General features: G+C 35.6%; 1 protein-coding gene across 9 annotated transcripts in view; it reads left to right on the top strand.

The window, feature by feature from the left end:
* Positions 1 to 16450, top strand: part of LOC108740195 (neurobeachin) — a 234135-nt gene that overhangs the window by 198033 nt on the left and 19652 nt on the right. For all 9 annotated transcript variants that reach the window (XM_018474421.2, XM_018474416.1, XM_018474424.2 and 6 more), the window contains one exon: positions 15855 to 15972. In XM_018474421.2, coding sequence (XP_018329923.1) covers positions 15855 to 15972 — 118 coding nt within the window. The remainder of the gene's footprint in view (positions 1 to 15854; positions 15973 to 16450) is intronic.

The raw sequence follows: 16450 nt of genomic DNA, 5'->3' as shown, positions 1-16450 counted from the left end.
TGGTTGAAAATAGAGTAGTTTACCATTTATAATTTAATATTAACCATTGTGTTCATTCTGTACATACATATGTATGATATGTAAATGGATTTTTGTATGCCCTCATCAAACGCCATGATTTTTTGAAGTGCTTCGAGGATTGGAAGAAACATTGACACAAGTGTATAATATTTGGTGGGGATTATTTTGAAGAGGACAAAATAGATATTCATAAATAAATAAATAAATAATTTTTGAAAAAACACAAAATTCGTGGCACTTTTTAAATAGACCTTGTATGTACTCCGTTCGTTACCTTATGATTTTAAATTTATTTTTGCCATTGCGAAATTTTAACATCTTTTATGGTATTAGTGATTTTAAAAAAAGGATACTTCGTAATTCGTGTAGTTCTTCGATTTGAAGTAGGTACAAAAAGAAATAAAATTGATAGTGACGTTGTGAAAGAAACTCCGATGTTAATACAGTAGATGATTCTCTACTAGGAGTTAAATACAAAGTACCATTTGGCATGCGTACATAACAGCGCAAAAGTTGTTGCATTTTTTATCTGTAGTGCCATATAACACTTGATGTGTGCTTAACTTCAATCTTTATGTGAGAGATAACTTCTACCACGGTTGTTACTGCTTGTGATAATAATTGTACAGCTACTTCATGTTACCATTGGCCATTAAACAGAAAATAATGCCTAAACTGCTACAACGTTAGTAAAACCATAAATGAAAAGGCATCTTGTTAAGCTATTTTATTATCACCTTAGCACAGTATGGTTACCTTTACAAATTATATTCAAGATAACATTCAATTAAAAGAAATAAATAAAATTTATAACTACCTATAACAGGCGTGTTCGCCCACTCTATTAGGTATGACTTAGAATTTTAGTAATTCCTCTTGTTCAGCCAGGTTCGACTTTTACAACTTTATACAAAAAATTCTGTAGGAAAAAGAACTTTAAGATTTTCCGGAATTTTAAGATTTTGTTCCCTGAGTAGCTTAACGAATAAGAAAAATTCGTTTGGTTCGAAGAGACACAACAGAGTATATTTGTACTGCATCAGAAAAGATTTGATTACATGTGGCAAAATTTAGGTAGTTAGATAAAGAACTACAGTGTCTTTAAAATCTCCTGAAAAAATCAACCATATTATAATTATGTTTTGTTGAACGTGTAGGAATAGTTACTACAAAATCGTCAAGAAAAGGATATTCGTCAGGTGATTATCCTTGTGCAATCACTTTTACTAATATATACCTATAATTATCGCCCAAAAAAAAAAAACTATAAGGTTGTTCGGAAAGTCATTTCGTTTTTTTTTGTGGAAATGAAAGACAGTTTTCGTATAATAAACAAATACTTTATTAAATTATATATTCACCGTTCTGGTCCAACACCTTTTGCCATCTTTCCGGTAGTAGCATAATTCCACGCTCATAAAATTTTTGGTCTTTGCTGGCAAAAAACTGATCGAGGAGGTTTTTGACCTCCTCATTTGAGGTGAAGGTTTTACCGTCTAAAAAATTTTGGAGTAACCGGAACAAATAATAATCCGATGGTGCCAGGTCTGGAGAATATGGTGGGTGTAGCATTGCATCCCATTCAAGCTGTAAAAGATTTTGGCGAGTGACCAAACTTGTGTGAGGTCTCGCATTGTCTTGGTGAAACACTACACCTTTCCTGTTGATTAGTTCTGAGCTTTTCTGTTGAAGTGCATCATTCAGTTTGTCCAGCTGATCGACATCAAAATTGCCGGATCGAAATTTAGCGAACCAGTTCTGGCACTGGCGTACTGTCAACACACCTTCTCAATACACATCAGTCAATTTCTTTCTGGCTTGAACAGCATTTTTACGCTTTCTGTAGTAAAACAGTAAGATATGTCGAAAATGCTGCTTATCGCTCTCCATATTTAAAAGGGCACCAACCAAAAACTACTGCGTAGAATTAATTGGAATTTTTCACACACAAACCTTGCTATATGAGCTCTCAAAGCATATAAAAATTATACGGCTTAATTGTGAAGTTGGGTGCAAAAGAATACAATTAAATCCTCTGTCGGGAAAAAACGAAATGACTTTCCGAACAACCCTATAATTAATTGGTAAATCTTTACTCGTTTTTCGGGCATATATTAATAGTCCAAAGTAAGACATTCGTAGATACTGGTTTTAGTTACTAGACGTTTTTTCTTATAATTATGATCGGAACATATTAAAGAAACAAACATACGTTATGTGATACGTGAAGGAAGATACAAATGTAAATTGTAGAAAAAACGTATGTATACATCGATAGCTATGTACGTTATCGGGAATTCTCTTATTATCCCATTTAAATTAATGAACCGGCACGGGCGGCAAATAATCTTTTAATTAAGACGATTTTTTAGTGACGGGAAATACCCCCACTCGCACCGTATCACGAAAAGCCGTGCAAGATGAGACGGCAACGTTCGTCTAAAGTCTAAACTGAAAAACAAATAATAAGAACTAAGAGAAAAAAAAAAACATAACGAACAGAGCATTTATCAGTGACAGACCGATTCAGCTACAACCGCGATGACACCGACGTTGACGTTTTCTTATTGTACAGATGTTATCGGCTACTTACATGTACGAAGCCAGCCATTCGTTATTTTTATGGTATTTCAAGAAAACAACCTGCTGGATGCTATCTCTCCTATGAGAATACACGGCTGATACTAGTGAATACACGTATGTACATATAGAAATGCAAATGGACATACTTTACATATACCTGGTCAGTCATATGTATCGCACAATCGCAAGTAACGTCAAGATTGAAAAGAAAAGAAGGGCTCTCACTATAGCTAGCAAACATCCGCTTCATAATTTATGGTAAAATTTCAGAATATCTGGATTCAGAAATTATGCATGATGCATTTTGATAATACTGTAGGTAGCTACTATCCACCAAGGATATACATATACAGTTTTTTGTTGCAACTTATGGTCTAGAACACTTGTTATGCTTAGACAGTTTTCGTATTATTCATCATCATATGGTCGTCAGTCCTAAGACTGGTTGGACACGCACCTCCATTCTTTCCTATCTAATCTTCGCATTTCCCCAAAACTAGAACAACCCACATCCTTAACTATTTGCGAACAGTAATCTAATCTAGGCCTACATCTACTCTTCTTAATTCCAGTTTCTGCCTCTAATAGATATATCTCTGACTAGACTTTCATGTCTGAGAAGGTGTCCTACCAACCTATCTCGCCTATTTCTTATTGACTTCCATGGAGTCCTGTGTTCTCTTATTCTTTCTAATACCTCTTTATTTCTAACCATCCCTGTCCACGGTATCCTCGTCATTCGCCTATAATACCACATTTCTAACCTTTTCTTTTCCACCGCGCCCCTTTTTTGAATTTCTAAATTAACCGTTTGCGAGCATGAAGAACATTAAAGGCGACTGGACGCTGCACTATCCTCTGCTTTATACCCCTACTACTCCTTCCGTCCTGATTTATCTGACTTCCTAGATACCTAAAATCGGCCACTTCTTCTAATATTTCGTCTCCTATCTTTATATTCGCTGTTTCCCTACTTTTTCTTCCCTTGCATATCAGTATTTTTGTTTTACATTTATTTATTGTCATACAGTACTGTTTTGTCAATACCGCTTCCATTTTATTTAAAACTATTTCTAATTCCTCCTTGCTAGATGCTAATACTGCTATTTTATCTGCAAATCTAAGCATATTAATCTGTTGCCCCTGTATATCTATCCCTGCAGTTGAACTGTCTTTAATGATGTTAATCGCGTCCCGTGACAGTGTGCATCCCTGTCTGACCGTCTTCCTATTTTATTCGTATTATTAGTTATTATCATAAAATTCTCGTGATATCTATCGTTCATTAGCTCAAGGAATTCTGATTGTGTATCAAGTTTTTGATTCGGGAATTTATGAAGGACAAAAATTGATGTACCTACTTCGTTTCCTACTCGAAAGGACATTCCTTACTTTTCCAAGTGGTATAGCTTGTAGTGATTGCAATTATTTTTATTATTGTTACCTTAATAATAACACGAGAACAGGAATAATTATTATCAGTAGTATGAAATCCTTGATAGAAAAAGCTCCAATCTACGTAAAACCCTAAATAACTCAGTTGACAAAATAATAAATAAAATAGATACACAATGGAGATTTTTACTAACTTTTATTTAAACTTTGTGACTTGTTCAAGCTGGAGTATTTACTGCTAAATTGCGTTTTAAATAAAAATTAATGAAATCCTCTGCTGTGTATTATTTTCCTTGATATCGTGGAATTTCATCAAGTAGTTATCTACCGATACATAAATAACCTACTGTAAATATGCGCGATCGCAAACGTTTAAATTGACTTTGCATCTCGACTTCACAGTGGTCAGAGACAAAAAGTTAAAAACAATAGAATGACTTTCGTTCCTTAGTCCTTCTATACATACACACGTATATATACGCGTGCATTTTCGTTTTCGAGGAATTCCGTGCTGGCTGTATATAGTGGACAAAGGAGTAGAGCAGATATACGCATACAAACAACAGGTATAATAAATAACGAAAGCAACAAACAACGGAATCCACAGGACTCACTGTCTACCAGGGTGGATACGTATCAGTTCGGCCCTAACGTTAAAAAAGATCAACATAATGATCCTTATTGCGGGATGTTACACAATACTACATAGATACTTACAATTAGATAACTGAGAATCGGTCTTTTAACATTTTCTTACAATCTCTATGTACAAAAATAATAATAAACAATATTTGTGATCATTGTTATCACTAGAGAAGCTAATGCTTGATGACTGTAAAAACGCATGGTAGGGCTCTGACTGTGTATATACTTGTTGAATCTTTTTTATAATACTATAAAAAAATAACACTTTCTGGAATCTGTCGATTACTAACACTACAATTATTTTACTACACCACAGCCTGAAACTATTCAATCTTCAATAACGTATTGAATCCTTTACAATGGTTTGTTTTACAAGTATTCTAAAGCTAGTTTACTAATAAATTTTTGAATTAGTGCGAAGGCTGGTCATGATATACTAACGAAATATTCTAGTTACAAATTTAGTAGATAATTTTCCTGTATTTTTGAAAGCACCAAGAGGTTTATAGTTTGTGTGATATATAATACATTAATTGCAGTCAAAATTTTAATTTCACTAAGTATGTACATTGATTTTTCGAAAAAAAGTTCTTCTGTGTTAGAACGCGGGGCTCAATTAATATAAACATTAGGTAAACTGAAAACTGGCGAGAAGTCAGTTAAGTTTTAGCTTGAATAGGTCGCAGTTGCAGGACTCGACAGTCTCGTTTAATTACATTACTTAGATGAAAAGATAGTAGCATCGGCAGAAACCGTCTAGCAGGTATCGTATTTCAACCCCAACGCAACCATCTACTTGTCCATGATGACGCATTTGCCTTCTTTTGTTTTTCCCGTAATATTTCTTTTTCATTCATAATGCTAGAATATATTGATATCTCTCACTTTTCTCTCGGTTAATCTGACTTTTCTTCCAATTTCCTTTAGTGTTCTCCCGGTTTTCCTAATCTCTCTCTTTCTTAATTTCCATTACTTATCTCTCGGTTTCCCTTGACTTTTCTCTGGAATTCCCTTAACTTTTTCTCTCGATTTCTCCATCGGCTTCTGTTACTTATTTATTTTCCCTGAATTTTCCCGATTTCCTGTTCCCTTAGCTCGATTTCCCTGACTTTTCCCTAGGTTTTCTTACTTCTCTGCGTGTCCCTTACTTTCCTTTCGATCTTTTTTATTTTTCTCGCAATTTCTTTGTCTTTTCTCTCGATTTCTCCTAATTTTTCTCTCGATTTTCCTAACTTTCCTCTCGATTTCCTTTATTTTTCTCTCGGATTCCCTTAATTTTTCTCATGATTTCTCTGACTTTGCTCTCGGTTTTCCTGACGTCTCAAAAATTCCCCCAACTTTCCTCTCGATTTTCCCGACTTTTCCATCAATTTCACTTACTTTTATGAGTTTCCCTGACTTATCCCGATTTTCTATAGCTTTCTCTCAATTTTTATAACCTGAGCGCCCTTGTTATGTTAAGAAAGCTTTGTTAATTTTGTTGCACTCGCAAATGTAAATTGGAGAACAAGTTTAAGTAGATTTATGAGAACTGAAGGGGTCGGATTCCGCACAGAACCATCTCTGTGCTACTTTACTTAGCTTGACAGTAATGTTGTTTATCGCGCTTGCTTCCCTTCTTTTAATCAAATCATCGAAAAATAATCGAATTTTAGTCCATTACTTGCAGCAATTACATTGCAAGTTCAGCAGAGAAGCAGTACTTTCGATAGACAGACACCGTTCGCAATCAACCCCCTCTTCGTCACAGTCTCGACCCCTTTTGTATTTATTTTGTCCCTTAGGATCAACATCGTAACACAAACTATATTTTAATACTTGTTCTACCCTAAATTCTCTAACAATTTGTAAAATTGATAAAATGACTTGAATTTTTGAAATTGAATACAATTTGATTTTCCTAAAATTAAAATCCATATCACTTATTAAGACTGGCCGATTAATTGTTATACCTAAGATTCAAAAATTACTATTATTTATCAAGCAAATAAGAAGAATAAGCAACGTTCTTTCTGGATTGCCTAAAAATTGATATTTTCAAAGCATTTAGATAGATTTTTCTTATTGTGTGATAGAAAATGAGCAGTCACGTAGACGTTGAATCATTAATTTTAATCGCAGGTTACCATTGCAAGGGGTTGAAGTAAAAATACGCAACTGATTCCTTATCCTTATGTTGGCAGAAGCTCGGGTCGTGCTTTATCGACATTTTCTCTTTACATGCACACAAACGCATGATCCTGTCATAAAATCAACAAAGCTCAAATGGAGGATTAACCTACGGTGTTAACTTTATCAAACAAACGTGCTTAACTTTGATCAAGTGGTATCAGCGTTAACTAGGTCTTCCTTTACCATTCAAAATACTGTTAACTGTAAATAGAAATGTGTGAAAAATATAAGGAATTTTTTTCGAGTGAGGTTTGATCCAAAAAAATGACTGTCATAAGTCCAGCTCCTACCCTAAGATGATTTGGACTCCCATCATCATAAGGTCGTCAGTCCTAAGGCTGGTTGGACATGCACCTGCACTCTTTACTATCTTTAACTGTTTACGGATAGCAGTCTAATCTAGGTCTACCTCTACTCCTCTTAACTCCTGTTTCTGCCTGTAATATGTCACCAACTAGCCCTTCATACCTGAGAAGATATCCTACCCTATGAAGATTTGGATTCCAAACATCATAAGGTTGTCAGTCCTAAGGCTGGTTGGACATGCACCTGCACTCTTTACTATCTTTAACTGTTTACGGACAGCAATCTAATCTAGGTCTACCTCTACTCCTCTTAACTCCTGTTTCTGCCTCTAATAGACTCTCATATGTCTCCGACTAGCCCTTCATACCTGAGAAGGTGTCCTACGAACCTACCTCGCCTATTTCTTATTGATTGGACTCCCATAGTAGAAAACTTTTCGGTAGAACAACACATGTGACATCGTACAATAAATCAACGTTCCGTGGCGCCAGTGATACGATTTTTTTCCCAGTGCACGATCAAGTGGGCGTATGCGGAACAGAGCTAATTTCGTCGGTGCCAGTTGTCCGTTCGTATGCAGCGTTCGGACAATACGTTATTCTTTAAAAATTCGTCGCCGTGTCGATCGGACTTCCTGCTTGTACGACACGTATGCTGCCGGACACTTATAACTTTCTTGTCACTAACGTTTATCAATATCGTCGACGGTTCTTTTGCTTTTTTAGCCAACGCCCACGCAATTTATTACGGAATGAGAAAACAGGAAAAGGTTGTACGTTTAGAGACAATGTACAAGTGTGCTGGTCATTATTGGCGTACGTATACGAAAACAATAATGAAACAAATAGATACTTAGAAGTCTTAAATTAAGATTCCTTTTAGAAGAAACAAGGATTTTACAAGGATTTTTAAACAATTTATACGATTTAAAAAGGCTTTAACCCCAAAGGTATTATATGTTTTCTATGGAAATACAGCCGAACTCGAACCTCCTCATTGCAACCAAGTTACGATACCGTCACGGTCAGATCAAAAGTTGACTGTTACTGATTTATACAACGGTCGAGTCACGGTCCAGTTACGGTTAGACCAAATATCATTGGAGGGAAGTGCCCCAATTAGTTGACAGGACGATAATGTGACTGTTCCTCAAACCCGATGAATATTATCGGTTAAGTCACGGTTGTATCAAAATACCATTAAACTTGAATGTTATTTAAGTCCGATTCACAGTATCGGTCAAGTCACGGTGTAGTCACGGTTATATCAAAATATCATTGGTTAATTGACTGGACCGTGACTTGAACGTTTCTTAAATCAGATTCATACTATCGATCAAGTCACGGTTACATCAAAATATCATTGGAAAGAAATACCGTAGATAATTGACTGCTCGATGACATGACTGTTCCTTAAACCCAATTAATACTATCGGCAAAGTCACGGTTATTAAAATATCATTGGTTAATTAATAATGAATAATATAAATAATCGATTAAGTCACGGTCGAGTCACTAGTAGATCAAAATATCATTAGAGAGAAATACATACCTCTTTAATTGACTGGACCGTAACTGGACTATTCCTTAAGTCCGATCTATACTATCTGACAAGTCATGGTTAGATCAAAGGAAAAAAATTTCCCGAGTAATTGACTGGACCATGTTTTGACTGTTTCTTAAGACCAATTCATACTATCGGCCAAGTCACAGGATGTCAATTAAAGGCGGTATTTCTCTCCAGCGATATTTTGTTCTAACCGCCAGTAGACCGTGACTTGCAGATAGCATTAATCGAGCTTTATATGTCAACTAGAGGAAATTTTTAAGCCCACAAAGTTAAATTTCAGCAGTAAAGAGTTTTTCTGATGCGTTTTAACGATTAAATCTTCACCAATGCCTTTAAACTCATACAGAGACCACATAGATGATGGTACGCTTAAATAGATTCGGATTGTTTGTAGCATCGTTTTTCGTGAAATATTGCAACTAATCACAAATTTGACAAGCAAATATTTATGTACCCCTCCGAGTGGAGACAAAGGGAGGTCTAGGGCAACTCTTTTGCCCTTAAATCGACCACAGAACGCTTTCGGATCACGACCGCTTGGGAACTCGCGCACGTGAAGCTTTTAGTCATCACCACCAACTCCGCCAACAAAATTGTCTGTCCATTTGTAGAAACGAACGCGGCGCAAATCCTGAAAAGGTGTGTATTATCCAGGTGCGAAGGATACACGATAATTTACCGATAATAGCTGTTGGTCGTACACGGGTCTGGTAGGTACCTACCAGGAGTTTATAAAAATAAATGAACGTCGGTTTGAATGTGGCGTTAGCACGGAACGCGCTTTTAGCAAAACAAAGAGAACCCCGTGAAATCTGACGAACATTAAACGCTAATGGACCTCGTATATATATTCCTACCATGCATTTCATGGACCCCTAAAATATTTTAATTTCGTCCAATCACGACACGTATGTGTGTATATAGTAACATTAGGTATGCGAAAGCTGCGCTTGCGGTAAATGATTTGTGGTTGTGGCTTTTCAGGTATTGAATACTGTAGCATGACTACAGCAAACGTACAACGAATTCTGCCGCTCCCGGAATTCAAATTTAAAATAATGACTGATGGTTTTAGGGTCCCACAGTCAAATGGCCCCAGCACATGCTGTCCACAGTCTCTAAAGTTACTCATAGTTCAAATCCCAACGCCAAAAGACTTCACCTCCGAAGTAGTTTTCGGTAACAAATCTCCTTTTCCTTCAGGAGCTCAAGATCTGAATTATTTGCAGAAACTAACTTCGAAAGCTCATGGTCGTGTTTTGACGTTGGGATTTGAGCTTTTTAGTGTTGCTAGGCTCTCATAATAACAATTTCGTAAATGTCAACACTTGTTAAATATACCTATACGTACGAGGGGTGTATACCTTTCTGCTTTGGAGCACCCTGTAGTATATAGCTCCATACTGTTTTGTTTTGATGTTTCTTTGGTCGAAATTACGCAAGATTCAGATAATCGAGCATCCATTATAATTTTTTATGCCAAAAGAATGAAAAATTGACGTCTCAGAATATTTAATTGGGAATGAGCATCTGTCATTGAAGATTTTCCCTCCGGCATGGTTCTGTTGTGCCATTTAAATTTCGATATTTATATTAGAAGATCGAATTGGATAAGTTTAACGTTTGAATAAGTAAATTTTCTCACGGTTTTGGCTACTCTCGTGGTTCTTCACGTAACAACCGCCGGAGAAAGGTCCTCTCCGGACGATCAGCAGGACACCGGGCTTGTTGTCTCGGAATTTAAAATTTTATTGGCAATACATTTCGAACGTCAATTAGCATTTAAGTTACCAGGCGAATAAAACCATTTTACGGGCCGCTTTTGCATAAACAGTCCGCCAATTAAGTTTAATTCCATTATATAGATACTTTACATACGACACACACACAAATACACGCGAATGCGAACTACTACCCAGTAACGATCGACAATCGCGATTGCAATTCTTTGATTACATTAAGATGCAGTGGCAGCGAATACGTTAAGGTCCCAGGAAGTCAGATAATTCAGGATGGAAGGGGCAGAAGAGATATACATAGAACAAAGGATAGTGCAGGATCGAGTCGCCTTTAACAACACGAAATCATTTCTGTGATCGCGAACGGTTAATTTAGAAATTTCGCGAAAAGTTTTATGTCTGAAACACGAGTGATGAGGATACCGTGGATAGAGAAGATTAAAAACAATGTGGTAGGAGAATGTCAATATGTAATAGACGAAATAAGTTGGCAGGACACCTTTTCGGGCATGAAGGGCTAGTTAGAGACAAATCAGAAGCAATAGCAGGAGTTAAGAGGGGTAGAGGTAGACCTATATTAGATTACTGTTACACAGATATAGCTAAAGATATTCTAGTTTTAGGGAAATGCGAAGATTAGCTCAGGATAGGAAATAGTGGAGGGTCGTGTCCTGCCACATATGTCTCTGTATGTACAGAAAAAGTTCATCGTGGCATCAAAACATAATGATTAAAAGTTTAATTAGGTTTTGATGTATCGATGTAGACGTGCATGATGGTCAGTCATCCTTTGGGAAAGTCAGCCCATTAACAATGCAATAGATTTTTAGGCTCGAAAATGAAATATTGAATAGTCATTATTGGTTTGTTCACGGCGAGCTGCCACTGCTTAAGAAGGTCGAGATTCAGAAGAGACATACGGATATAAGAAATGCAAATGCAAATCAAAAAAAGAAGCTTGCAACTGCTTACTACTGTAATGTAGGGCACCATCAGTTCTATTAATGATATTAATTACAAAATAGAAGAAGTATCTACCTATCGATTTCATTTTTGTAGAAGACGACAATTGTGGGAATTTACACCCTTTGCTGTCACTAATGAAGCTGATAGTTTCTCTTTCAGGGTCGTTAATGCAAATCACTTTATGTGGGATATCTTTTATCACAAAATTATATGCAGTGTAAACTCTATATAACGACACTTAAGGAACTGAACATTTTTCGACGTTATAAAGAGTGGTCGTTAAATCGAGAGAAATAAAAGATATTATTTTGCTATTCTAAAATAATATGCATTTACCAATATAGTAAACATTTTGCACACGAACATTATTATTCATACATTGCGTATAGCCTGTTATCTTCGTCTGATGTATTTTGCTGCTCCAATATTTTAATTGTATTTTGTTACGTATCTTACTCATATCTTGAGATACTGCTGGATCAACTTGATTATATAAAAAGTATTTTTTTAATAGTTTCGCTGTATCAAGTGCTTGTTTGATGCTTGGTGGAGGGACAGGATCGTCTTCTTCAACAACGTACACAGCTGCAGTTCTTATCTATTTCGGCAACTTAGAAAGTACTGCTTAATGATTTATAATGCCGCATTGTTGTCGTTAAATAGAGTGAGCGTGACGCTATATAGAGTGTAATATTGTATAGAAAACAATGTAAACCAACCAGTCAAGCAATTTCGACGTTTTAAGGAGTTTGTCGTTAAATCGAGTGACGTTATAAAGAGTTTACACTGTACCTAATTGCATTTTCCGAAACTAAAATCGTAATCTAATCGAAGTGTTCCTAGCTGCTACTATCTTAATTTTAGAACACGTTGAATATAACTGTACAGTTTTTATAAAGTATGAGTGAAGTAACGCTGAAATTATTAAATTAAATTAATGGATTGTTATTTACTTATTTAATTGGTCAGTTGGGACACCAGCTATATGGGTCTAACACAACTTGTATCTAGACATTGTGTTCGTAAAGATAAGCGTGTGTTTACTCGTTGGATATAATTAACAAGCTGACTAGTTTTATGGGCTCTGCAGTCAAATAAATATTTATTGGTGACGTTTTTTTGTTCACATTTCATCTCGATGACCACTGAAACAACGCTCAGGAATTAAAAGTGTCATTTCTCAGAATTCCCGCCGTGAATCGGTAGGACCGGTTGTAAATTTCCGATAAAAATCTTGCATTCGATGCTGTAATACGTAGGTATACCTTTCGTAGTTTTATACTACGGTTTGCCTGCCTGCCTACAAACGCACAGACAGACCTTTAAAAAAAAAAACGCGTCCTTAAAAAAAAATAAAATTCGACCAATGCTACAAAACAAAAATAAATAATTCTCAACGTAATCGTCTTCAATAAATATAATAAAATTGGTTCTTTATCCTTTCTACATAAGCCATTAATTGAATTTGAAAAGGATTAAAGCTCAATTAAACAACACTCTTCAACGCTGTAAATAATGACAAAACCCCATCGTCTCTTGTCTTAAGCTTTTACTTCCTGAAACGTCTACGATCCAAATCCTAGAACTCTAAAAAGCTCAAACCCCAACGTCAAAAGACGATACTGAACCTCCGAAGAAGTTTTCGAAAACAAAGTTATCTCCTTCACGGACTGAAGCTCTGAATTCTCTGCAGTCCCTGAAGAAAGTAACTTCGAAAGCTCGGGGTTGTGTTTTGACGTTGGGATTTGAACTTTTTGGTGTTCTAGGATTATGTTCGTAGACCTTTTAGGAAGTAAAAGCTCAGGATTAGATTAATCTTAAAGACGGGGTTTGGTTATTATATATTTACAGCGTTAATAGCTGTTGTTTAATTGAGATTTAATCTTTTTCAAATTCAATTAAAGGTGGATGTAGGAAGTTCCGAGTCCTTACAGTCCCTGAAGGAGGTAGCTTTGTTGACTGAATGTACCTCGGACGCTTAGTGTCGTGTCTTGGCGTTGGGATTTGAGATTTTTAGTGTTTTAGGATTTGGATCGTAGACGTTTCAGGAATTAAAAGTTTATGATTAGAGAAGAGAACCCTCAATCTTAAAGATGGGATTTGGTCATTATTTACAGCGTTGAAAGTTGTTTAATTGAGCTTTAATCCTTTTTAAATTCAACTAAAGATTGATGTAGAATGTCCCTTGCAGTCTTTTATATGAAGGTAACTTTGTTACCGAAAAGTACTTCGGACACTCAGTGTCATGTTTTGATATTGGGATTTGAGCTTTTTAGTGTTCTACAACACCACCAAAGTTCTCCAATCTTCTAAATTTATCCAAATCCTGATTTGGAGATAAATAGAGTTACTAAAACCTACCTGTTTGGTTATCCACAAAAATATTTTGCTATGTAATATACCTAACAAGTATTAAAAGCTCATATTGATTAAATTTTTTACTGACCTTTTGTACATTCTCGCAAATGGCTGCACACTGGCCAAAACGCATTTATCTTTTTTAATGTGAAAAATTCCGTTTGTTTTGTTCGAGCTTTTTACAATTTTGATTTTAAGTGTGTTTTAACTTTATGTTGTATATTTAAACATAAAATATGCTCCAAATATTATTACACGATTCGCTCTTTGGTGACGACGTTGAACATAATCAAAATTGATTGACATATAAAGAGTGTTCGGTAACAAAGAGAGGGCGATGTTTTTGTGTTGTTGCGGCGCACTCAATAAACCACCCCACAAAACAAAGCCGATTTGTATACCCCCTGTAATCTTTTTCCATATCTCCCCTTAAAAAGTTCCAATCTTTGCGTACTTATTCGTTGGTATTGGTTGAAACCTAATATAGCGTATGTTCTAATGATGACAGATAAAAAAATCGGATGATTCTCAGTTATATATATTAGGGAGGCATTTCTAAACATTCGTGAAGTATATGTAGCAACAATAATAATCATGCCAATATTACAGTAGTAACAATAATCTTGTGAAGAATCAAAAATGGAAGATTGGAAAATTGATCGCTACCGGTGGCAATTCGTTGGCGTACCCAGTTATCCACCACGGCTAATGGTTCATGCTTTCGTTCTGGCGAGCTTTCTGTTAAATACCACCCTCATTAAAGTCCTAAACCAGATTAAGTCCTATTCAAAAGTCGTTAAAACACTAAAACAATAAAATTTTAATTCTTGGTTGGCGGATTTTCAACGAGAAGGTTGAAACCGTTGCAACGATAGAAAGAACCATACCGAAATAACAAATAATTAAGAATAGTAATCAATATATAATACAAATTAGGATAAACGACCTGTCCCAATCCCGATTCAAGCCGGGTACCCGGTCAATCTTTAATTGTATATTATAAACTATTTAATTCTTATGGGAAAATTTAAAGATAAGCTCAGTTTTTAATAAGACTTACTGAACAGGGAACTATTTCCCTTCAAGGAAACAGAAAAGAAAATTTAATTAACATTTTTTCTATCTTCGTCGATTATCGGATAATTTGCGCAGTCCTGGATAAGTTCTTGTTTTCCTACATCGGGAAATACCTGCTAACTTTGAAAATAGCGTTTGGTAATACCAAGTATCAGAAAAGTAAAGTTTATTTAGATTATGATTATGATATAATAAAATATATAAATTATATTGTAGGTACGGAGGTATCCTTCGTGTATAAGAAAAACCAAGATGGCCCCCGTACACGATAAATTGTTGCGGTTGCGTTGTGCTTGTGGGAGGAGCGCCACACACGCATACACGCTGCCGTTCGCGATCACGCGAAATCCGCGCACTTGGTCGCGGAGCGGTGCGACTTTGTTCATCGATCACCGCGGAAACTGTCGCGCCGTCGCGTGACAGGCAACGCGCTCAGACATGCGGGCGTTATCCTAGCGACTACCACGATTATTATCCTTTAAGCTTTGGGGAGACAAAAAAAACATATTGAAAACTAAACAGATGCGAAAACAATTAGGCACCAAGATTCAAATGAAAATGACCGTTTCTCTGATAGTTGCTTTTCTTCAAAGTTTTGGAAACTGAGAAAGAAACAGATTAATTTTTCATTAAATCACAAATTAGAAAAATCATTAAGTTTCTAGAGAAGTAAAAGTTTAATTTAGCTTTTGGAAACATAAGAAAAGTAAATGTTTATCTTATTTACTCATAGATGTAATGAGACACCAATACAATAATACGATAACTAAAAATGTAGTTGTATCTAATGAAACTTTGGTATTGTATATTCTGTGCTGGTGTCTGATTACAGGTCCCAGTACCAGAATCCAACGTTTCAAAGAGTTTAACAGAGGGCCGTTTGCCTTAAGGAACTAACAGTATCCTTTGGCATTGCAATCTTCATTTGGTAGTTTCAATAAACTCTTAATCTAACGTAGTCTGCTTAAAAACGTCGCTATTTGTTTATACGGAAATTATTTTGACAATGGGTTTTATTTACAGGTATTAAAGTATTGCGATCATCTTCATGGAAAGTGGTATTTTTCTGAAATACGAGCGGTCTTTTCAAGAAGATACCTTCTACAAAATACTGCAATCGAAATATTTCTGGCAAGTAGAAGTAAGTACAAAATTTAACGTAGCAATTGTCCTGCCACTCAATTAAAACATGAATATTGAGTTATCACTTAAGATACCTTCAGATATAGTTCGCAATTTCAGCTTTACTAGTTCTTATCTTATTTTTAAAAACAATTAAGAAAGGTAGCGGACGCATTTCTTTACGAAAAGAAAGACTCACCCTAAGTAATATATCAAAAAGTATCAAAAATTTGAGTATATATTAAAACTATTACTACTTTTTGCAAGCAGAAATAAGTACAAAGTTTAACGTAGCAATTGCCATTCCATATTCAATTAAAACATGAATATTGAGTTATCACTTAAGATACCTTCAGATATAGTTCGCAATTTCAGCTTTACTAGTTCTTATCTTATTTTTAAAAACAATTAAGAAAGGTAGCGGACGCATTTCTTTACGAAAAGAAAGACTCACCCTAAGTAATATATCAAAAAGTATCAAAAATTTGAGTATATAT

This window comes from Agrilus planipennis, unplaced genomic scaffold (genome assembly GCF_000699045.2).
Source record: "Agrilus planipennis isolate EAB-ADULT unplaced genomic scaffold, Apla_2.0 scaffold158, whole genome shotgun sequence".
Lineage (NCBI taxonomy): Eukaryota > Metazoa > Arthropoda > Insecta > Coleoptera > Buprestidae > Agrilus > Agrilus planipennis.
This window is presented reverse-complemented; position numbering and strand designations above follow the sequence as displayed.